Source organism: Mobula birostris, chromosome 14 (genome assembly GCF_030028105.1).
Source record: "Mobula birostris isolate sMobBir1 chromosome 14, sMobBir1.hap1, whole genome shotgun sequence".
NCBI classification, from domain to species: domain Eukaryota; kingdom Metazoa; phylum Chordata; class Chondrichthyes; order Myliobatiformes; family Myliobatidae; genus Mobula; species Mobula birostris.
Window position 1 is genome coordinate 39,132,281 of NC_092383.1, and position 24,380 is coordinate 39,156,660.

The following is a 24,380-nucleotide window of genomic DNA, read 5'->3' on the forward strand; positions in this document are numbered from 1 at the left end:
AATCATCAGTCAATATAGATGAATTGGGCTGAAAGGTGAATTTCTATGCTCCGCATCTCTGTGACTCCAAATGACATGGAAATTGTGTAGTGAAGCTTACTGTTGTCTTCCTGCTTCTCCTGCGTTGACATTGACATCTTCCTGTTCTGGTCTATCTCTTCTGCTTTAATGCCTCACACATGTAAGGAGTCATTTGAAACACTGTCTTGAAGTCTATTGCTTCCTAGGGTAAATATCTCATGAAGATGAAGAAAATCTTGCCATGCTAGAATATCTTAACATGTGAACTGTACTTCTCGTAGAGTTGGAATTAAAATAGATTATTTTAATAATTATCTGTCCGTGACACAACTAAAATATTGTATTTTCAAAGACTTATTTCACAGATTTAATTCTTAATACACATGGAAACACTTAATTTTTAATTTGCCTCGGTAGATCCTAAGAAACTTCGCCTCAGTTCACTTGTCTGGCATAGAGTTGACTCACATGGGCCAGCAGATACTTGGGAGTTACCCAATACATTTTCACCTAGCTGGAGACGTGGATCAAAAGGGTGGATATGATCCACCAACCTATGTGGACAATGTAGCCATTCATCACTGTTTCTCCAGATGTGTTGTTATACATGCAACAAATGGTTTGCTGGTAAGTGAGCTTCTTCATTTCACCTGACTCTCCAGATTTAACAAATATAATTTGCCAGCCAATAGAACAAGATTTCTCATACACACAGTTCCCAAATGCTAAAGACAGATTTTGTGCCTGTGACACCAATTGTTGCTCTCTTTTCTTCATGTGTAAGGTGTTACATAAAAGCAAATTTTTGATTCCATTTTGTTAAAACTTGCCTTCCAGCTTACTTCAACCCAAAACATTGTTAAAATTGCATGGTTTTCTGTGGAGTTTATACAAATTGTTACCAGTTTTATTTTCAAACATTGCCAAAATTTTAGATCAAAGATTGAGTTTCAGGGATTTTTAAAAAAGTTTTCTGCAGCAGATGTGTTAAGAATAAGTATGTTCTCATCTAGTCAGACATTCCCTTTATACTAACCATTGTTCCTGTCACTTCTTAACATAAAATTGCCATTTTTATCTCCTTCCCTATTCTGACGAAGGATCTCAGATCTGAAGTGTTCACTTTGTTATGCAGTTGCTCTCTAGCTGTTACATGTTTCCAGCTTTTTCTTTTTTTTTAGTTTTTGGCTTTTAACAATAGGCTAAGTAAATCAGTTTCAACTATTTCATGGACTTCCATTGAAAATTTGGGTGGAGAGCCAATTTGTTGTCATAGTATTTCTTTCTCTGATTAAATCACATTTATACCTTTTCCTGCCCTTTTACAGCTTGGATTTGATACTCTGCCTGAAGTATCTCCAGAGATACCGAGCACATTCTCCCAAAATGCTGAGATTTATTTGCTGAATGGGAGTCTGATCATTTTGGAAATATGTCCCATTACATTCACAGAGTGCTTGTCTTTGTCTAATAGGCCCTGACTTACAAATGACTTACAGTGAGAGCTACATTTAAATTGGGAAGAGGAGTAGGCCATTGGGTGCTCTCAAGCCTATAGTGCCATTGAATAAAATCAAAGTTTAATTTGATTTTCTTTGTTACTTTTTTTTGTCACTCTAATTCAATTTAATCTTTTAATTCTCTAGGTCAAAGATACAATAGGATATGACACATTAGGTCATTGTTTCTTCCTGGAGGATGGTGTGGAACAGAGAAACGTACTATATCACAATCTGGGTCTCCGTACCAAGCCAGGCACTATCCTCCCTTCTGATCGCAATGAAATTATGTGTGTTTCAATCCGTAATCAAGTGTGTGGAAATTATATTCCTGTACCAAATACTGACTGCATGTAAGTTAAATTTTGTAACTTGGAACTTTATTGGTAGGCTCTAGAGATAGGCATCTTTTCAGGTCTAATGTCAAATAATGCTCAAATGTCTAGCCATATGTGATTAAACTAAGCTTAAGTGTAAAATGGAGCATATTAGAGTTTTTCAGGGAAGTGGCAAACTTGTCTCTCATGTTTTTCTTCAAGTATGAAGATTTTGACTATCTTTCATACAAAGCCAGACACCTTGGCACAGTCTGTCAGATCAGACACTGCAAACCAATATTTGCATGTGAGCTATCTGCAAATTTTCCATGCCTGCATCAGTGAATATGGAAGTTCCAAGGTTGCTACAAGTAACTCACTACTGATGGCACGAAGAAGGTGGAACAATACAGCACAGGAAATGCAAACACGAGGAATTCTGCAGATGCTGGAAATTCAAGCAACTTGATGTATGTTACAGCACAGGAAATGGCCCTTTGGTCCACGTCTGCTCAAACCACGATGCCAGACTGACCTAATCCTATCTTTCTGCAAATGGTCTATTATACTCCGTGGCTATGAATTTGTTTGTCTAAATGGCTCTTAAGCATTGCTGTCGTATTTGCTTCTATCACTTGCTTTTGCAGCTCATTATAAGGTTCTACCACTCTATAAAGTAAAACATTACCTCTTAAATCTCCTTTTAAACTTTCCAGTTCTCACCATAAACTTATGCCCACTGTGTATCTTCTCCAGGTTATTTCCATTAGGCCATAAGACCTAGGAGCAGAATTAGGCGATTTGGCTCATTGTCTGCTCCACCATCCCATTGTGGCTGATTTATTATCCCTCTCAACCCCATTCTCCTTCCTTCCCCCGTAACCTTTGGCATCCTTACTAATCAAGAACTTATCAGCCTCCGCTTTAAATATACCCAATGACTTGGCCTTCACAGCCACTTGTAGCGATGAATTCCACAGATTCATCACCGTCTGGCTAAAGACATTCCTCCTCATTTCTGTTCTAAAGAGTCTGAAGATGTGCATCTGATCCTAGACTCCTTACATCATCTCCAGGTCCGCTCTCTCTAGGCCTTTCAATATTTAATATGTTTCAGTGAGCTACACCCTCATTCTTTTAAACTTCAGTGAGTACTGGCCCAGAGCTATCAAATGCTCCTCATATGTTAGCCCTTTCATTCCTGAGATTATGTTGTTGATGAACTTCCCCTGACCCTCTCCAGTGCCAGCAAATCCTTTCTTAAATAAAGAGCCCAATTATGCACCAATAGATTAATTGGTCACATGGGTATAATTGGGCAGGGTACAGTTGGGCCAGAAGGGCCTATTATTATGTTGTATCTCTTCTTTAAAAAATCTTATGCTTCTTCCATTTCAGCTGAGAACTAGTCTATCATTATCTGCAACTATGTCAATACATACAGAAGAATTGTCAGTGTTGCTGAAGTTTTTCCTCACTAAAACTTTGACCGCCTGGCCAGGGTCACTTCTCAACAGTATTGCCTATCCCTGATAGACTTTCTTTATTTTTTTTCAAGAAACCCATTTGGATACGCCTAAGAAATTCTAGCCTCTAGGTACTAAGGGAGGTGGTCAATATGGGGGTGTTAAAAACACCCACTGAAATAGCCATTTGTTTTTACAAACTTCCATGATCTGCCGTACAATTTGAGTCATAGAGTTATACAGCATGGAAACAGGCCCTTCAGTCTAAATCATACATGCTGATCAAGATATCTATCTGAGTTAGTCCCATTTGCTTGCAATTGGCTTTTGTCCCTCTGTCTAAATCTCTTTTAAACACTGTAATTGTACCTGTCTCTGCCATTTTCTCTGGCAATTCATTGCATATATTCTGTATGGTGGAAGAAGTCCTCTAGTTTTAGACTCTGATACCCTCAGAAAAAGACAGTGACCAACTACTTTATTTTCACAATCATAATTTTATATGTCTCTGTAAGCTCACCCCTCAACTCCAGTGAAAACTGTCCCAGGATATCCAGTATCTTATAGTTCAATGCCTCCAGTCCAAATAACATCCCTGTTAATCATTTCTGCATCCTTTCCTCTGTTCCCTGAGCTCCTTCTGGCTATTGGGAGGCCTGTAGTACAACTGCATCATAGTGCTTTTATCCTATTTCTGAGTTCTACCCATACGTTCTTGCTGGAAGGGTGCTCCAGATGTCCTCTCTTGACATTCTCCCCCAGTCAATTTGGCAACTCCCATATCTCTTTTATATCCCTCTCTGTCACATCTGAAATATCAATACCCTGCAATGTTGAACTGCAAGTCCTGTTCTTCGCTCAACCGTATTAATGTAATGGCTACAGTATTATTGCTCTACGAGTTTCTAAGTTCACCTGCCTTACCCATTATATTCATTGCATTTAAAAAATACACTTCAGACCATCATTCCTACCATGTTCATTGTCCTGACCCTGCCTACTGGATTCACTTGACTTAACATCTACCCTCTCCTCAATCACTGGCCTTTGGTCATACTGCTCAAATTTCTTCTGCCATACAAGTAGCACCTGTGAAACTCCCTGCAGTGATTTGAAAGGTTGTGCCTTTAAAAATGTTGGAATTTAGAAAAATATTGATGGGGAATATTATTAGTTTAGCTAATCTTTCTGAGAATTTCTTAAATTATCTTATTGGCCTGAATTTTATATTTTTAAAGCTTGAAGTACATATTTTCAGTTAAAAGTTTTAACATGATAAATGTCTCAAACTGTTTGAGGATTCTGACTAAGCCTTGTGTTTTAGGTTCTTCACTTTGTGCTCCTTGCAATGCAGAAAGCATCATTTGAAGTATAGGGGGTAATCGCTAAGAATACTGCCAGTAGTTTTTGCAGGTTCCCATTGTGAGGATTTACAAAGTTTGGAATATTTGACAAATATTTGACAGCAGGCTGACAGCCTAGCTACTGACCACAAAGTCTGTCCCATTATAGGTAGAAGCTTATCGCTGATGTTTTCCCGTTCTTCACATGACAGACTATCTCTTTCTGCAATGCATGAAGATCTGGTTGCACTCTGAAGAGAACCATAGGACAAATACAATTGCCAGAAGTTGCCTTAGTCTCTCTTTTCCTGAGGTGGTGCAAATTTCATGGAATGAGATATTTGTAAAAGTTCTATCTGGTTGAGCTGATGTGACTTTTATTGTAACCTATTCACGTAAAATTGAGAAACAAGTGACTGCAGATGCTAGAAATCTGAAATAAAAATGCTGGAAATGTGCAGCAGGTATCTGTGGAGAGAGAATAGAAAGTTTTAGTGCAAATCATTCCCACAGGCTAAAATCCTACAAACTGTCTGATTACAGGGCATCCACCGGAACATTAACCCTGCCTTTCTCTCTCCACAGATGCTGCCTTACTATTGAATATTTCCAGCCTTTTTTTTTGGTCTTTGGGTCAGTTGGACTTCTTGGCTAATGATTTGAATTCTAGTTCTTCTATTTTCTGGACACATAAACAGAAAGAATTTCTGGCCTGGAATCAATGATTAAATTTATATTTATACAGGAATTCTGAAGGCCAAGTTTTGTGTATTCACGGCTAACTTGTATTACTATGATTTTGAACAGATCTGAATAAATTAAATAGAGATGGTAGGAAATTGAACAATAGAATGCCTCTGAAGTGAGGAATAAATTGTGTGATGAAAATCAATGGGTTAGAATGGGATTGGAATGGGAAATTGAAGTGACGGGCAATTGGAAATCTAGGAGTATTCTTGCAGACTGATCAAAGATTTTCTGCAAAATAAGCATCCTATATAACCTGAACAAACTGAGAAGACTTTTTTTTCATATGTTATCCAGGATCCTGGTCTATTTAGCCTCACATATTGTGAAATTGTGTGTAAACTGACTTATGGGAAGCTTATGACAGTGCAGATAATTACTAAATTAGACCTCAATGACCTTGAGACACTCAGGTGGAAGGAGCAACACCTTGTCTGGGTTGCCTCCAACCTGATAGTATGAACATCGATTTCTTGAACTTCTGGTAATTGCGACCCACCATTCCTCATTCCCTTACTTCCATGGCCTTCTGTCCTCTCCTATCAGATTCTCTCTTCTCTAGCCCTTTATCTCTTTCATCAGTCGACTTCCCAGCTCTCTACGTCGCCACTTCCCCTCTCCCAGTTTCACCTATCACCTACCACCTTGTACTACTTTTTCTCCTCCTCCCCAACTTCTTACTCTAATTTCTCATCTCTTTTTTTCTAGTCCCAGTGAAGAGTCTTGGCCTGAAATATTCACGGTTCACTCTTTTCCATAGATGCTGCCTAGCCTGTTGAGTTCCTCCAGCATTTTGTGCGTATTACTTTGATTTACAGCATCTGTAGATTTTCTCTTGTTTGAATTTCTTCTGTGCAGGGAAACGCATTGCCTAAATAGCAACTCTGGACCAACTCTCCAGAGTTGAGCAATCATGCCATAAATACCAACTATGGAATTGAATTTACGTTTACCTGGAATTCTAAAAATCTCCTCATTGTGGTAATGATAAAAAGCCACTAGGTTGGTCATTTTAAAAAAAATAAACAGCGATAGCCATTAACCTTCTTGGAGGAAGTCCTCTCTACATACTTTGTCAGGTCTGTTTGTGACTATAATCACTGTAATCTGATTGGCACTGAAATAGGCTAGCAAGTAATATCGCAACTTATGTTCTAACTAATACACTGAAATAAAAGAAAGCCCAAGTGACTACCATCAAAGTTGGACATAGCAAAGTCACTCCCAGCTGTATCAACCTTGGGGTGGCACGGTAGTGTAGTAGTTAGCAAAATGCTTTACAGTACAAGCAACATAGGTTCAATTCCGGCAGCTTCCTATAAGGAGTTTGTACATTTTCCACATGACCACATGGGTTTCCTCATTTGTTCTGGTTTCCTCTCACACTCCAAAGAAGTATCGGTTGGTAGGTTAAATAGTCATTGTAAATTGTCCCGTGATTGGGCTAGGATTTAATCAGGGGATGGCTGGATGGCGTCGCTCAAAGGGCCATAAGGGCCTATACTGCACTGTATCTTAACAAAACAACAGAACTTTGTAAGGTCCTCATGAATATCTGGGTACTGGTGTCAAAGATGTCCCACATACAAGTCAACTAACTGCCAGATATATAGAATTGTATCTTAAAATCAAGGTGCTACACCGTTCTATCGCAATACCTGACTACATCCAGTATCACTGGCAATGCAGATTTACCTGAGATGGCAGTGTAGTTGTGTGCAAATAGGAGGGAGCAAACACGGTATTCTCAAAATTGTCTCCTGACCCCATAATGTATTACGGAATCAGGTCAAAAGTGCGCAAGGAACTCAGTTTTTAATTATTTTCATAGCCAGCTATTAATATTGGAAAACTTTCTACCTGCCTGAATGTGCAGCCACAACAACAAGGCATTCGGTATCATCGAGAATAAACTAGACTGTTTATTCGATGACTTCTCCACCACCAGTACACATCAAATGGAATGTATAGAGTCTTCAAAATATGTACCATTTACATGCCCAAGCTGTTATGAAATCTGCTTCTTTGTGCAGTTGCATGTTCTCCCTATATCCAAGTTGTTTACCTCCAGATTTCCTCCTACAATACAAAGATGTGTGGATTGGGAGATTAAATGGCCACTTCAAATTGCTGCTGGTGCATAGGTGAGCAGTAGAATCTAGAAGGAGTTTATGAGAATGTGGGAAGAATATAAAAATGGGATTAATGTAGGGTTAGAGTGAATAGGAAGTTGCTGGTCAGTGTGGACTCAATGGGCCAAAGAGATTCCTGTCTGTATGACTCCAGCACCTCCAAAATTGTTACATGGAAGAATGAAATAGGAGAGGTTCATATGAATGCAAGAACATAAGAAAGAAAAATAGAAGTTTGGTCTTTCAAGCCTGCTCTACCAGTCATAAAGATCATGACTTCTTTTTCTACTCAATTTGTTTCATCCCTCAATGTCCAATATCAAACTCTGTCTTGAATGAACTTATGACAGGGACTCAAAAGACCCCAAAATAGAGAATTCTAAAGCAAAACACACAAAATGCTGGAGGAACTCAGTAGGCCAGGCAGCATCTATAAACAGTTAATGTTTTGGGCCCCTCCAACAAGACTGGAAAAAAGATGAGAAGTTGGAGCAAGAAGGTGGGTGGAGGGGAGGAAAAAGTGCGAGGTGATAGGTGATATCAGGAGAGGGGGAGGGGTGAGTAAAGAGCTGTGAGACTGATAGGTGAAAGGGATAAAGGGTTGGAGAAGAGGGAATCTGAAAGGAAAGGGCAGAAGACCATGGAAGGGGGAGGAGTACCAGAGGGAGGTGATGGGCAGGTAAGGAGATAAGGTGAGAGAGGGAAAAGGAATGGTGGAGGGGGTGGTCAATAACTGAAAGTTCAGGAAATCAATGTTAATGCCATCAGGTTGAAGGCTACCCAGATGGAATATGAGGTATTGCTCCTTCTACCTCATTGTGGCAGTAGAGGAGGCCATGGGCTGAAATGTCAGAATGGGAATGGGAAGTAGAATTGAAGTGCGTGGCCACCATGAGATTCTGCTTTTCCTGGCGGATGGAGCATAGGTGCTCTGCGAAGCAGTCTCCCAATCTACGTCGGGTCTCGCCAATATACAGAAGGCCACACCAGGAACACCGTATACAGTAGATGAACCCAGGTGAAGTGCCGTCTCACCTGGAAGGACTGTTTGGGGCCCTGAATGGTAGTGAGGGAGGAGGTATAGGGGCAGGTATGGCACTTGTTCCACTTGCAAGGATAAGTACCAGGACGGATGAATAGACAAGGGAGTCGTGTAGGGAGTGATCCCTGCAGAAAGTGGTGGGGGGGGGGTGGGAGGAAAAGATGTGATTGGTGGTGGTGGGATCCTGTTGGAGGTGGTGGAAGTTACAGAGAATTATATGCTGGATGCTGAAGCTGGTGGGGTGGTAGATGAGGACAAGAGGAACTCTATCCCTGGTAGGATGGCAGGAGGATGGGGTGAGGGCAGTGTTGACATGGAAGACAGAAAGCCCCTTTCTTTGAATATGGAGTATATCTCAGTTCAGAAATGAAAAGCCCCATCCTGAGAGCAGATGTGGTGAGCACTGAGAGAAGGGGATGACATTTTTACACGTGACAGAGTGGGAAGAGGTAGCTATGAGAATCAGTGAGTTTATAAAAGATAATAGTTGTAAACTATCTCCAGAGATAGACAGATAGGTTCTTTATAAAGAGTCACTTCACTCTGAAGAAATTTTTCTGCATCTCAGTCTTAAATAGATTACTCCCTATTCTGAGAGTGTGATCCTTGGCTCTTGACTCCTTAGCCAGCTAAAGGTATCTTGTTTGCGTCCCCCTTATGGAGCTTTGCAGGAATTTCATAAGTTTCAATGACATTTCCTGTCATTCTTCTAAACTGGACAGGATACAAGCCTGATCCAGCAAACACACCATCTAAGTAATGCACCCTCTGTATGCCACCTTGGCTGAACAGGGGAGCACTTTTAGTAATAGACTAAGACAACTGCAGTGTTCCAAAGAGCACTATGTGAGGTAAATCTTACCCTCGGCCATTAGGTTCTGAAATGAGTCAACCTATAGCTGGGGAAATGATGACCTCCTCCTGTTAGACTGCTTGAGGTAACTTATTTTTATTCTTTCTTTCTTCTCTTCTAATATATGTATATCTATGTACTTGTAATGCTACTGTGACATTGTAATTTCCTTTGCAATCAATGAAGTATCTGTCTATCTATTTATCTAATGAATCTTCCCTGCACTCCCTCTAGGACAAGTGTATCTTTTTTTTAGCTGATACTTCAGTTGTGGTCTCAACAAGACCTTAGATAAATGCAGTATGACATCTGTACGCCTGTATTTAAATTCTTTCATATTGATGTCAGCTGAATATCGTTGGCTTTCTGACTGACTTTCTGCATATTGACTGAACAGCACCCAGGTCCCCTTTGAAGATCAACCAATTTCTCATTATTTTTTCAAAGTACTATACTTTTACATGTTATGCATCCAAGTGGAAGGCTTCATATTTTTTTTTACCATTATATTATGTTCTGTCTTGGTCATTCCCTTTCACTAAATTTGCCCATGTTCTTTTAAAGATTCCTTACTCGCAATCCTACCTAGCCTGGTATCATCAACAAGCTTAGAATTATGACAATGGTCTCCTCATCCAAATTGTTGATATAGACTGTGAATAATTAGGACCCAAGCACTAATTCTTGCAGTACCCCATAAAAAAACAACCTGCCAATCGGAGAAAAATTAGTTTATTCCCACTCTTTGCTTTGTGTAGAATAACCAATTATCAATTTTTACATTTGCATTCAGTTTTACTTTACCACTATTTTGTGTACTTAAAATATTATCTACCTTATCAAAACCTCTCTGAACATCCAAACACACCACATCCTCTGTATCACCTTCATCTATTCTACTTGTCAGCTCCTTTCAAATCTTGTGTAATTTAGTTAAATATGAAGTTCCTTTCTTGAATTCATACTGACTTATTTCAATAAAATTCTTTTCAAAGTGTTCTGTTCAATAGAAATTTCAGCATTTTCCATCTATGTAAGACAGAAAGTCAGCAGAAGCGTATTTCTCTCTTCTTTCTTTTGAATGAAGAAAAATAGGGTTTTGTGAGCGTGACGGAGAGGTTCAAGGCAAGGAGGAGGATGATATCCAGGTCCGTGCATTAATGTGGAGATAAGTGGATAGGGTAATGAGTTTGCATTTAGGCTGGATCAAAGTTGAATTGTTATGATTGGACGGGATGGTGGGTGATGGTATCATTGTTATGCAGGGTGAGGACCCAAGGAAGCATGATGCAAGGGTTTAAGTTTTGAACTTGAAAGGAATTCATCTGCTGCTGGTTCCCAGCAGTCGATTTGTTAGGCTGAATCCTTTAAGTAAAAGACTTGTATTTTCAGTGAGGGTCTACTAAAGCATAAGTGGTTTACACTATCTGCAGACTACTCAGAGCAAATGAAATGGTGGAGACATAGTTTTTAAACTATCCATGTAGTCATGTTCACAGAGGATCCCAGAGCAAGATCTCAAATTCTGAAATTAATATAGCGAGTCATTGGTTTCCCAGTTGAAATTTTTATTTGGTACTGCACGTACATTGTGTTGCAATTGGATGTCATATTTAGTTTATTTTTCAGAATGTTTCCAAAACTACAAATAACACTGATTCTCCAGCCCATGCAATGTATTGGAAATGTCAAGAATTTGTTTTAACCATGTCATATTGGCTATTTATTTTACCTGTATGAATTTTGTGGAGTTACTATAGATTTTTGAAAATCCCTACTCAAATGAACATAAACAGTTGTTGTTTGTCCATTCTATAATATGGATTATAAGTATTACTGTTAATTGCATTTTATTTCTGTGTAGCTCACAATACAGAAATAAGCTTGTTCAACCTACTAGGTATAGGCCACTTCAACAGTACTCCCATTCCCTCATGAATTTTCCCTGTAACAAATTCTCCCACATTCCAGTTAAATACCCCTGCCCCTCCTACCACAGGTCTACTGTTGGCTTAAAAAGGTAACGTCATTTATTTATTGTCACCGATTTGTAATATTTGAAGCACATTGGTTACATATCCAACAAAACTGACTGTACTAAATAAGCAGCAAACACAAAATGCTAGAGGAACATAGCAGGTCAGGCAGCATCTACGGAAAAGAGTAAACAGTCAATATTTCGGGCCGAGACTCTTCATCATGACTGGAAAGGAAGGGAAGAAATCAGTAGAAGGTGGAGGGAGGGGAGGAAAAAGTACAAGGTGGCAGATGATAGGTGAAACTGGGAGAGCGGAGGGGTGATATAAAGAGCTGAGAAGTTGATTGGTGAAAGAGATGAAGGGCTGGAGCAGTGGGAATCTGATAGGAAAGGACGGAAGGCTATGGAAGAAAGGAAAGGCGAAGGAGGACTAGAGGGAGTTGATAGGTAGGTAGGGAGATAAAGTGAGAGAGGGAAACAGGAATGGGGATTGGTGGGGGGTGGGGAGAAATTACCGGAAGTTTGAAAAATCAGTGTTTATGCCATCAGGTTGGAAGCTACCCAGACAGAATATAAGCTGGTGCTGCTCCAACCTGGATGTAGTTTCTTCATGGCATTAGAGGAGGACATGGACTGACATGTCGGAATGGGAATGATAGGTAGAATTGAAATGGGTGGCCACCAGGAGATCTCACCTTTTGTAGCAGACAGAGCAAAGGTGCTCGGTGAGGCAGTCTCCCGAATTACTTTGGTTATCACCAATAAACAAGAGGCCACACTGGGAGCACCAGATACAGTAGATACAACAGGCTCACCGGTGAAATATTACCTCACCTGGAAGGAGTGTTTGGGGCCCTGAATGATAGTGACGGTGGAGATGTAGGGGCAGGTGTGGCACTTAATTCTGTTTGCAAGGATCAGTACTACAAGGGAGATTAGTGGGGAGATCAAGAGGACAAGGGAGTTGTGTAAGGAGTGATCACTGCGGAAAGTGTAAAGTGGTGGTGGAGAGAAAGATGTGCTTAGTAGTGGGATCCTGTTAGGGGTGGCAGAAGTCAGGGAGAATTATGTGCTGGACATGGAGGCTAGTGGGGTGGTAGGTGAGGCCGAGGGGAATACTGGACATGGAGGCCCGAACCATCGACTGTTTACTCTTTTCCATAGATGATGCCTGACTGCTGAATTCCTCCAGACTGGTGTGTGTGCTGCTCTGAATTTCCAGCATTTGCAGATTTTCTCGTGTTTGTATACTAAATAAGTGCTGGTCTAGTGAGGATTTGGACCTTGCTCACACATGAGATAAACTTGGGTTCAGATCTAAAATCTCTAATAAATTTTTAGTTTTAAGTTTTAAATCCATTGACTATTGGGTGTATTGAATACTATGTTACTACTAAAGGTAAATGTTAATTTACAGGGGTGTTACAACTTTCTGGATCTCGAATCCAAACAACCATCTCATCAACAATGCAGCAGCTGGTGCTCAGGTACGGCAACTTATAAAACCACTTACTGGGTATCGGCCCTCACCCCATCTTTCCACTGTATTAACAGAAATAGAGTTCTACTCTTCCCCACTCTCTGCTTTCCATAGGGATTGTTCTCTCCGTGATTTTCTTGTCCCTTCATCCCTCCCCATTAATTTCCCTCTTGGTACTTACCCCTGCAAGCGCAAGAAGTGCTACACCTGCCCATTCACCTCCTCACTCACCTCCATTCAAGGTCCCAGTTCCTCCTGTGAGACAACATTTCACTTACAGATCTGTTGGGGTCATCTTCTGGATCCACTCCCAATGCAGTCTCCTCTGTATTGGTGAGACCTGACATAGATTGGGGGACCACTGTGTCGATCACCTTTGCTTTATTTGCAAAAAGCAGGATTTTCCGGTAGCCAACTATTTTAACTTCAGTCCCCATTCCCATTCCAACATGTTGGTCCATGGCTTCCTCTTCTGTCAAGATAAGGCCACCTTCAGGTTAGAGGAGCAAGTCCTCATATCCCATCTGGATAGCCTCCAACCTGATGGCATGAACATCAATTTCTCTAACTTCTGGTAATTTTCCCACCTCCCCCTTCCCTCATCTTCCATTCCCACTCTTACCTCTTCTCCTCTCCTCACCTGTTTATCACCTCCCCCTGGTGCCCCTCCTCCTTGCCTTTCTCCCATGGTTCACTCTTCCCTCCTTTCAGATTCCTTCTTCTCCAGCCCTTGAACTTTTCCTCCCACCTGGCTTTACCTATCACCTTCTAGCTTGTCCTCCTTCTCCCCCCCCTCCCAACCTTTTTATTCTGCCGCCTTCCCTCGTCCTTTCCAGTCCTGATGCAGGGTCTCGCCCTAAAACGTTAACTGTACTCTTTTCCGTAGATGCTGCCTGGCCTGCTGAATTCCTCCAGCATTTTGTGCCTGTGCTGCTTTGGGTTTCCAGCATCTGCAGATTGTTTGTTAAAGGAGGATTAATTTTCTAAGCTTTCTCCAGATATTCTTTTTCACCGTTGTTCTCATGATCACCACACACCCAAATATTTGTATTCCTAACAATCACTCATTTACTAACAATATTTATTCAGGGAAGAATGGCCTGCCAGTTTCTTAATCGTTGTTTGTGTATCTTTGTAATATTAACCCATTTGTTAAAGAGGCTCTGTTTATACATGAAGAAATTTATATTTGTAGTACACTTCAGTTGGCTTCATAATTGGTTAAAAAAACTTACAGAAAACATGATCACCAAGAATGCCATTGTATCCTTATTTGTCGGTTTCTTCTGATCAGTATGTTCCCACAAAGGAATGACGGTCGCATACTTATTAAATCATCAGAGCTCTAGTGACTAGTGAAAACAATCATAAGAAAAACACTACCAGTTGTGGAATTTAAGTTTCTTGATAAAATGCAATTATACTAGTCTGAATAATAATCATCATGAAAATTATTGGATTTTTTTTTTAAAAAAGCATCCAATTCACCAGTTTCCTTGGGTGGGGTGGCGGGGGGGGGGGGACTTCGTCATACTGGACTGGTCTACAGCTTACTCCAGATACAACCTAGCTGGTTGAATCGAAGTGGCTAAGTAAATCAATCATTTCTGCTTTACTCTAACTTAAAATGTATGTTCTTATAGTCATAATAATACAGAAAGTAGCCCATCAGGTCCTATCTGTTCCTGGGGGCAGTTAGTTCATTCTCTCACATTATTTCCTCCTACACCTTCAAATTATTCTCTCTCAAACATGCCTAAGTGTTTCTTTGATTCAATTCTCCATTAACTTACAATAGCCAATTAACTGACCAGCATGTCCTTGGGGCATGAGAGCAAACCAGAAACCCAGATGAAAACCATGTGATCATGGAAAGAATATGTAAGCTCCATGCAGACAGCATCCAAGGTCAGAATGGAAGCTAGGATCCTCGAGCCCAGTGAGGCAACAGCACTGTCAGATGCATCACTATGCCACAGGAGGAAAATTGGATGGAGCATCTGTCATTGCTCTGGGCATTAAAATTGGATCCAGCAAGTCACTTCCAACTCAATAGATCTTATAAGGACCTCTTCACAAATACCTGGAGAGCTGTGCTATTGACCAGCCACACAACAACCTGACATGGTCATATTCAGAAATGTATTTCTTACAGACATACTACAATCCATGATATGTCTTGTTCTATGAGGAGAACAGACTCACCAGAAGTGGGAGAAGCCCTTGGAGTCATTAAATATGGTCTCAGCAAGGCTTGTCTACTTGCTAATTTATTAATGTTGGATGGGTGTTGATCAGTAGAGAGCTTGTCTGTTCTTCCAAGTCATCCATACGGCCATTACCCAAAAGACAACTCCCTGTCAAGTTCCGTTACTCACTGTCAAGTTCTGATACTCACTGTCAACAAGATTTTTATGCTGAATCTCCTGAATCCAAGATGTAAAAACAATTTTTTGAGCTGCAGCTGATTTTTGATAAGGATTCACTTGTCCAGAATAATAGCTATTGTAACTGGCATACCTGAAAATTACTTAAGATTCCAGGTTGAACTGGCCGGTTTTGATACAGAGAAGGTGAGTACCCTGAAGTTAACATTTGATGGGTGAGAAGTGTGTTGTTCTGCAAGATTATGTTGAGCCTCTTGAAAAGGACCACACAAAGTGATAAGCTGTTAATTCTGTCTTTCTGTATAGATACTCCTTCATCTGCTGAATATTTCCAGTAACTTTATTTTTCATTTTAAGGATTACAGTGGTTCAGGGTGAAGCTCATTATTACCTTCTCAAAGGGAATTATGGCACACCAATAAATGGAATTTCAAATAGTAGCCAGTCCCATAAACCCAAAATACAAAGAGCAATAACAAACCTTTAAATATATTTTACATTATTTCTCTAGGATGTGTGAGCAATTCATTTAAGTGCATAGACATGTCTTGTAATTAAGTATTCCTATGGGGAAAAATTGTCCTCAGTTATTTTTTGTTTAAAAACATTGGGCTTTTGTTTTAACACTTCCTGTTAATACTTTTTCTTTCCAGGACGTGGGGATATGGTATATTTTCCATCGTGCCCCTACTGGAGAATCCACTGGCAAATATCCAGAGGGCCAATCAGAGTTTACTCCTTTGGGAATATTTTATAACAACAGAGTACATTCCAACTTCAAGGTATGTATTACTCTGCTACAGTAAGAGTTTCTTAACAATGAATTATTTTATACTGGGAATTTTTGTTTTAAAATAAGATATCCAACACCAGTAATTGTTCTGAACTATTTAAAATATAGACTGAAGATGTACTTACGTATTCTAAGCCTAGGTTTAGATTAGATTTCAACCCAAAATTTCTTCTTGGGCAATCTTCCTCTAGTTCTGAAGTGACTTACAGGGCTTATGTGGGACCTACTAATTCTTTCTACTCTGCTAGTGGTGTGGCAAGCATTGTACTCTCTATTTTGTTTTTTACAGCTGCTCAGACCAATCATTGCTCTGAGCAGGAAATATTTACACAGCTTGAAAACTATGCGGCACTTTATAGAAAAGAAAATTCCAGCTGCATGACAACAAAGGCTATGTGCGTGGGAGCATTTCGGTTACTAGGCGGCCAAGCACCTGCACAGCTTAGAGGGAACAGTGGGGGCAAGAGATGGACAGGTCATCTTAGAGGAGTGCACTACTTCTACCATTTAAGCAGAACCTTTGTGTGGTCTAGGGTATTAGGCTCTTAATACCATTCAGAATGTTGCTCTTCCAATTTGTGTAATTATGGACCAGAGAGTGTCACCTGCAAATGGGGATGTCAAAGATGTTCTCAAAGCTTTTGAACTATTTCCTTCATCCATCTAGTAATCTCATGCAATGATGGAACTGAGAATATGTTTCAGGAGTCTGGTATTCAGTTAAGGACAAAATAAAATAGTGTTCAGAAAGTAAACACAAGGACCCTCATGCCTGCTCCACTATTTAATATAATCATTGCTGATCTATGCTGGCCTAAACTTCTCCTGTGTGCTAGTTCTGCATATTCCTCAGTTCCTTCACCTCTTTGTAACTATGGGACTGTAATTAGACCCTCTTCTGGGAACATTAGCTTGGAAGAAGATGTTGGAATAGATTTACTTTCCATGCAAATAGACTTGGAGAATTTTGTGCAAACTCTGTTGGTGCTAATTCTCCAATGTTTTCAGGTGTTTCCTAGTGGTAATTCATGTACCAAAAATTCAAAGAACATTTATTATCAAAGTACGTATGCAGTACACAACCCTGAGATTTCTCTTCCAATAGACAGCCACGAAACAAAGAAAACCATGGAACCCATTCAAAGAAAAACATCAAACACCCCATGTGCAAAAAAAAAGAACAAATCATGCAAATGGCAAAAAAATGAGCGAAAAGCACAGACTATCAAACCTCAAATCACAAAGTTATCGAGACAGTCCAGGAATGTTCAGTTTCAGCTCATTTCAGTTCAATCTAGCCTTGTGCTGTTCATTGACTGCGGGCTGCAGAGTCCAATCTGCCCTGATTAAAATTGCACAAAATAGCAACAAAAAAGGAGCAACCAGAGACCAGAAACATGAACTACGGTGTCTAATCCACAAATGTTGTGAATTAAACCTTGCCTAAGACCCAAAACTCTGGCACCATCCTCTGGCAGTATCGAGCAAGAGAGAGACTGTTCGAGTGCAGGCACTTTCCTGTGGCAGCAGTGAGTGAGAGCAAGAGAGAAAGACCAGTTACTTGCTGGCAGATTGCACTAAATACCCACTCACCTTCCACTCCCATCCTCGTTGATTTCAATCTTCCTTGACACTTTAGTTGGTGAAAAATAGAGTCGACCATGGCTCATGCCCTGTCTCCAGGCTTCTTGGCCTTCAGGCCGAACATTTCACTCGAAACCTCACCGAACTCCCTCGGAGACAGCAAAGTGCCAACTCGCTCGATCAGCCCAAAGCACACCATCAAAATGTAGATCACAGGCTCAATAGTAGCTGAATCATATTTGAAAGCAAAAGAAGTAAAGGAAGTGAAAGATGTAGTTTCATGAACCATCTGAAGGATGTCATCCTCGGTTGCATTGTTTCCTGGAACCATCTTACAGTATCAAAAGCCTGTAGAGAAGGATAGACTACTTTGTCAGTAGACTGAGCGCTTAGGTGAACACTCTGCAGCTCATTGTTTGGTAGCCTTCAGATTGTCTGAGGAAAATCAGCTTTACTACCATTTTTCTTGCCAAATGGTCAATTTCATATTTTTCCCAATTTTGTAACGTGTTTTATATCTGCTGCACAACACTTTTGTGCTGTCAATAAATTTAACTCTTGGTGCTTTTATCCAAGTCATTTATATAAATTGTAAAACATTGTGGCCCTACACCAATTGCTTTGCACCTTGCTTATTACATCTTGTTGATCAGGTTGAGACTCATTTTGTGCCCTCTCAAAATTGAGGTGCTACTTTTTAGAACAGAGTAAGGAGGAATTTTTTTATCCAGAGAATAGTGAATCTGTGGAATGCTCTACCACAGACTGTGATGGAGGCCAAGTCCATGGGTATATTTAAAGCGGAAGTTAATTGTTTCCTAATCAGTCAGGGTCTTGATTCATATGGTGAGAAGGCAGGTGTATGAGGTTGAGTAGGATCCATGATCAGCCATGATAGAATGGCAGAGCAGACTCAATGGGCTGAATGACCTCATTCTGATCCCGTGTCTTATAGTATTATGGTCTATTTCCTGTGAACCAGTCAATCCCAACTGATGTTTGCCATGTAGCATCATTCTTGAAATACCCATTCTTAATTATTCCAGGTATTGCTAATATGTGTTTTATCAATGAGAGCCATACTGCAATCTACCCACTGATTGATTTCTTCTCTTCGCTTCCTCAGGCTGGTCTCTTCATTGACAATGGAGTGAAGACTACCAAGTGCAATGACAATGATCCCCGGGAAATTCTTGCCATAGACTTTGCCAGGTATAGCAGAATTAATATTTTGTTATAACAAGCTGCTGGCAGAACTCTGTGGGTCAGAGAAGCAGTCAATGATTCATATAAAGACTGCATATTTTTCATAGTTTTGAAGTATGGATGGAGGTCATTTGGCATATCATGTCTATCCTAGTTCTTAGAACAATACTTAATCCTACATGCAAAACTTATTTTTCTATTACCTTTGTTCCCTCTGATACCCATCAACACCATCCACTAGACTTAGTGTAATTCACAGTAGTTGATTAACCATCAGTGTGTCTTTAGGATGTAGGAGGAAACAAGAACATCCTGGAAAAATTACTTTGGTCAGATGGTCATGATCAGAGTGTGTAAATTCACACAGTCAGCACCAGATACTCAGAATGACCTTTGCTTGATTTGATTCCCCCCTACTTATCAAATTCTAAGCTTTGTGATTGATAATGGAACTTACAAATTGACAGCTTTACAAGAAGTTTGAAGATCATTTGTGATTCGAAGTTGTGTCAGAACTCTGCAAGACTTAAAGATATAACAAGTTGGAAGAGCAAAATGGTAACTAGGAAAAGAATACTTCCCCTTCAGGATCAGAGTGGTTGTCTATGTGTGGAGCAAAGGGACATGGACAGTGTCTTAAATGAAAGCTTTTCAGCTTTATTTACCATGGAGGTTTCAACCCGAAATGCTGCATCCATTTCTTTCCCGATGACTTGCTATTTTTCTTCAATGATAGCTTCAAGCATTTTCCCAACTGCAATTGTTTAAGATATTGTATAATTTCTCACAATTCTGGATGCTTCTATTTCCACTGGATACTTTTGTAATAGTTCTGTATGCAGCAAAGAGAACTTATGTCCCATTCAACTATCCTGTTTAATAATTACAGTCTCCATATTTCTTGAAATGTATACTCTGCTGTGTGTGTGTTTGGGATAAAATGCACTAATTTTAAATGTTTGCTTAATGAATTTGAAATTTTATAACATGAAAATATTTATTCTTGGATACTTTATTTGTGGCCCTAAGTATTTTTCTTATGCTCAAATGATAATGAAGAATTAATAATTTGTTAGTAATGAAAACTATGGTATTTAGCCTTCTGTTCCTGCCGAGTCCTGGCTTCTGATGTGAATTAATTCCTTGGGCATAAGTGCTTACCTTCTGTTTCCAAGACTCAATTTCTCACAGGACCGTGCCGGAACAAACACTTATGTTTTGCATCTTTGACGTAGGTTTCGCCCACATCAGAGTGCTGACCCAAGGCAGCCACGTGTTCCTGCTGTTATTGATGGTCTTATAGCCTTTAAAAACAATGACCATGGAGCATGGGCTAGAGGGGGAGACATTATATTCCGCAACTCTGGGTGAGTGCTGTCAAATGCTGGAAAATGTTTTTATAATAGGAAACATCTTTGATACATGGAAGACTGGAAGACACAGGAGTTTGCAGATGCTGGAATCTGAAACACCACCGAGTGCAGGAGGAACTCAACCCCAGTTCAAATGAAGAATCTTGACCCAAAAGTGGGGCAGCACAGCAGCATAGCAGATGGTGCAATGCTTTATAGCACCAGCAATCACTGATAAAGGTTCAATACCTATCGCTGCTTGTAAGCAGTTTATACATACTCCCCGTCAGTGCGTGGGTTTCCTCTGAGTGCTTCGGTTAGGGTTAGGGACGGGTGAGTTGTAGTCATACTATACTAGCGTTGGAAGCATGGTGACACTTGAAGGCTGTCCCCCACCCCTAGCTCATTCTTTGAACAATGTTAGAACATAGAATAGTACAGCTCAGTACAGGCCCTTCGGCCCACAATGTTGCGCCGACCCTTAAACCCTGCCTCCCATATTTCCCATAATGTTATTCATTGATGCAAACAACGCATTTCACTGTATGGTTCAATGTACATGTGATAAATAAAGGTAATCTGTCAAATCTTCAAAATGTCAACTGTCCATTTCCCCCCATGGATGCTGCCTGAACCGTTGAGTTCCTTGCCCACATTTTATGATGATATATAGAAGTACTGAATGAATTACTGGAGACAGTGGATATCAGCCTCTGAGGTAGAGACTCCACTGTTGATTACTGCATATATGGTACTAAAGGTATAATGTAAAACTAATTGCTATGGCAGTACAAAGCAATACACTGATCATTATGTACATACGTATTTCACAAATGAATTGATGCTGTGATTTTGTGATAAAATGTCAAATGCTTGAAATTCTTGAATGTGAACATGTTCTTTTTTGCTTTTGTAGGTTCTCTGACAATGGGATAGGTCTGACTCTAGCAAGGTAATTTTGATTTTCCAATGTTAAGAATGTCTTCCTCAATGATTAGCATACAAGACCTAACTTTTTTAGTTTAAAATCTAAACCTTAACTTGCAGAAACATTGCTTATCAATTTCTCATGCTGACAGAGTCAAAATTATGCTACTTACAGTTCTGATGAAAGGTTATTGACCTGGAATGTTAATTAGTTCTTTATCCACAGATGCTTTTAGATAGTCTTGGAAGTTGATTTAAAGGCTGGGGATTAAGTGAATTGAATTCTTAAGGATCATTAAGTCCCATTATGAAATCTTAAAATTCATCCCTGTTTACAATAAAAAATGTACATATATGCACTTGCTCACAGTGATGAAAAGTGTTGTAGTTGCTCTGAGAAGTCATTGTAAATGTGATTAGTAATTTCCAATTGAAAATGCTGGCAATTGCAGTGTAAAGTTAGAAAGTTTACGTATTTCATATATTTGTTAGAATTTATTCAAATCTGGCAAGAATTGTATACAGTACTTTACATTTGTTATAATGGTAGACAGAATAGGAACATGAAGAAACCTTAATCTCGATGGAGTTATTCCTTGAAGGGCATAAAATGTAGAACAAATGAAAACATAAAATAACTCAGTGTGTTACTGGAGTTGGCTTTGTCTAGAATGCAGGATACCATGTAATGTCATTACTTGGTGGGTGGCAGTTCAAGAGGAGTGGATGGGCTGTACGGATAAAGGCTTGTTAGTAAAAAGCATTTTGGGTGTTTGCTTTTATTTTGTGTATTAAATTGGAAATTAGATAATTTGAATACAATTCAAATTAATTCTAACAGTTTGAAAGTCACGTTTTGCTATTTCATGACTATTGACTTTTGATGGAAGATTAGTAGCTAAGAAACCAGATTCCTATCCCAATGAATGCCAAGCTGAATTAATAGGAGGTATCTCATAAAGTAGTGACTGAGTGTATGTTCATGACCTTCTGCTGATGTAGACCATCCACTTCAAGGTTTGATGTGTTATGCTTCAGAGATGCTCTTCTGTGCAATACTGTTGTAAAGAATTGGTACTTGAGTTACTGTCACCTTCCTGTCAGCTTGAAACAGTCTGGCCATTCTCCTCTGACCTCTCTCATTAACAAGCAATTTTTTGCCCACAGAACTACCATTCACTGGATATTTTTTTGTTTTTCACACCATTCTGTGTAAACTCTAGAGACTGTTGTGTATGAAAATCCAGGAGATCAGCTGTTTCTGAGATTATAAACCACCCATCTGGCACCAATAGTCATTCCACAAAGTCACTTAGTTCACATTTCTTCCCCATTCTGATGTTTTGGTCTGACCAACAACTGAACCTCTTGACCATGCCTGCATGCCTTTATGCATTAAGTTGCTGCCATGTGATTGGCTGATTATATATTTGCATTAACAATAAGGTGTACCTAGTAAAATGGCCATGAAGTATAATTTTGCTAAAGGTTTCTTTTTGTGGTGACAGAATTTTAGTGGATACAGAGCATAAACCATAGTAGTTTTTGTTTTCCTGTTCCACAGCTCAAGGTGTTTAATTTCCCAGGAAACATGATGATGTTCAGAATGGAAGAACTTAAAGCCTCGGGATACTTGTTGGTTTTGAGTGTAAATTGCAGATGGAAGGAGCTATGGTCTCTAACCCTATTTTGTTGATTTTGTGGATGCTGAGTGGCATGAATTAAACCTTTAAGGATCAATTAACAATAATGGAGGCACACATTATTTTTGATGAAAACTGATAATAGGAGACAGTTTTGATGATCATTCTGGTTTTGCTTTCACAGTGATGGAACATTTCCAACTGATGAAGGATCAAGCCTGGAAGTGACAAGATCAGTCTTTGTTGGTGAAAGCATTAATGTGGGTTACAATGGAGGACAAAACAGATACTGGGGAAAGGGTGCACATGGAGAGTACAGAACACTGCCAAGAAACAGGTAGGAAATAAATAATAACAGTTTAAGGCATGTTGCATCTATATTCCAGAAAGGGTTTCACTTCATAATCCAAAAACTGCAGGAAGTATTGAATTTGAAGTCTTTATGCTTTCCAGAACATTTCCCATCCGTGGATTCCAGATCTATGATGGTCCAGTCCGGCTGACACAGTGCACATTTAAGAAATACTTATCTGTCCATGATAGGTACTGTAGTGCACTTGGATTCTTTATGAGGAACCCCTGGCAAATCAGTCCCCAAAATAACGTATCTCAAGTCAAGTTGGAGAGTAGTGTAAGTTTTAATCATTTTACTGTATATTCTCAAACACCAAGAAAAAGTTATCCCTTGGTAGTGGAGTCAAAATAGTGATATTTTAGATTGAAAATGAATATTATTGTGAGAATATTTGTGTACAAGTGATCAAATATCTTGCTACAATAGTATAAAGCAGGGTTTCTCAACTGGGATTCCATGAGAGGTTACTAGGGGTTCTGCGAGAGATCGTGATGAAAAAAATAAACGTAATTTTTTGAACTTCGCCCGGCGCACGATGCTAGCGCTCAAAGTGGAGGACAGTGAATGAGCAGCCCTGTTGACAATCTCATTAGAGGTGTCTCTGTCCAGTATGGCAGTGCACAGTAGGACCATGTGTTAATTTAGTTGAGTCCACTCTCAGTTTTGATGTGAGATAGGGGAGGCCATTTATAATTGGTGAGTGCTCTATTGCACAGGGGGGAGGAATGTAGGCTGATGATGAGCCCTGTATTCCATGGAGGGGAGGACAATAGGTTGATAATTGGTGGGCACTGTATTACACACACAGGGGGATGGTAGGCTGTTGAGGAGCATGAAGCGCATTTTCCGAGCATTGAATGGACTCGCCCAACTTGGGCTGTGATGTCAGCCTCTCCCTCCTGAATTACCTCCCCCAACTTCCCCTTGCATGCGCTGAATGGCTTATGGGAGCGCAAACTATCAGTGGAATAGAAAATTGGAGGGAACTTTTCATTCTAAAGACGGTCCAGTGTGGCGATTTTGAAGAGGAGGTGTGAGATGAAAGAGAAGGATTCTAGGCCTAGACCTACGGACAATTCTGATAAGGTTGGACAATTCTGATCAGAGATGGGGAGAGGGTCAGCAACTTTAAGTTCATCGGCATTATTATTTCAAAGGATCTGTCCTGGGTTGAGCATGTAAGCAGCATTACAAAGAAGGCATGGCAGCAGCTGTACATTCTTTGAATTTTGCAAAGATTTGGCATGTCACCTAT

The 24,380-nt window shown here is 39.9% G+C and overlaps 2 protein-coding genes across 4 annotated transcripts in view; both read left to right on the forward strand.

Moving 5' to 3' along the window:
* cemip (cell migration inducing hyaluronidase 1) overlaps nt 1–24,380 on the forward strand; it is a 215,876-nt gene that overhangs the window by 35,092 nt on the left and 156,404 nt on the right. The gene's annotated exons all lie outside the window — the stretch shown is intronic.
* The window catches only part of LOC140209845 (cell surface hyaluronidase CEMIP2-like), a 90,114-nt gene that overhangs the window by 35,089 nt on the left and 30,645 nt on the right, over nt 1–24,380 (forward strand). For all 3 annotated transcript variants that reach the window (XM_072278408.1, XM_072278407.1, XM_072278409.1), the window contains exons 8-16: nt 439–648; nt 1,668–1,873; nt 12,816–12,885; nt 15,919–16,047; nt 18,769–18,854; nt 20,084–20,215; nt 21,117–21,152; nt 22,955–23,107; nt 23,224–23,401. In XM_072278408.1, coding sequence (XP_072134509.1) covers nt 439–648; nt 1,668–1,873; nt 12,816–12,885; nt 15,919–16,047; nt 18,769–18,854; nt 20,084–20,215; nt 21,117–21,152; nt 22,955–23,107; nt 23,224–23,401 — 1,200 coding nt within the window. The remainder of the gene's footprint in view (nt 1–438; nt 649–1,667; nt 1,874–12,815; nt 12,886–15,918; nt 16,048–18,768; nt 18,855–20,083; nt 20,216–21,116; nt 21,153–22,954; nt 23,108–23,223; nt 23,402–24,380) is intronic.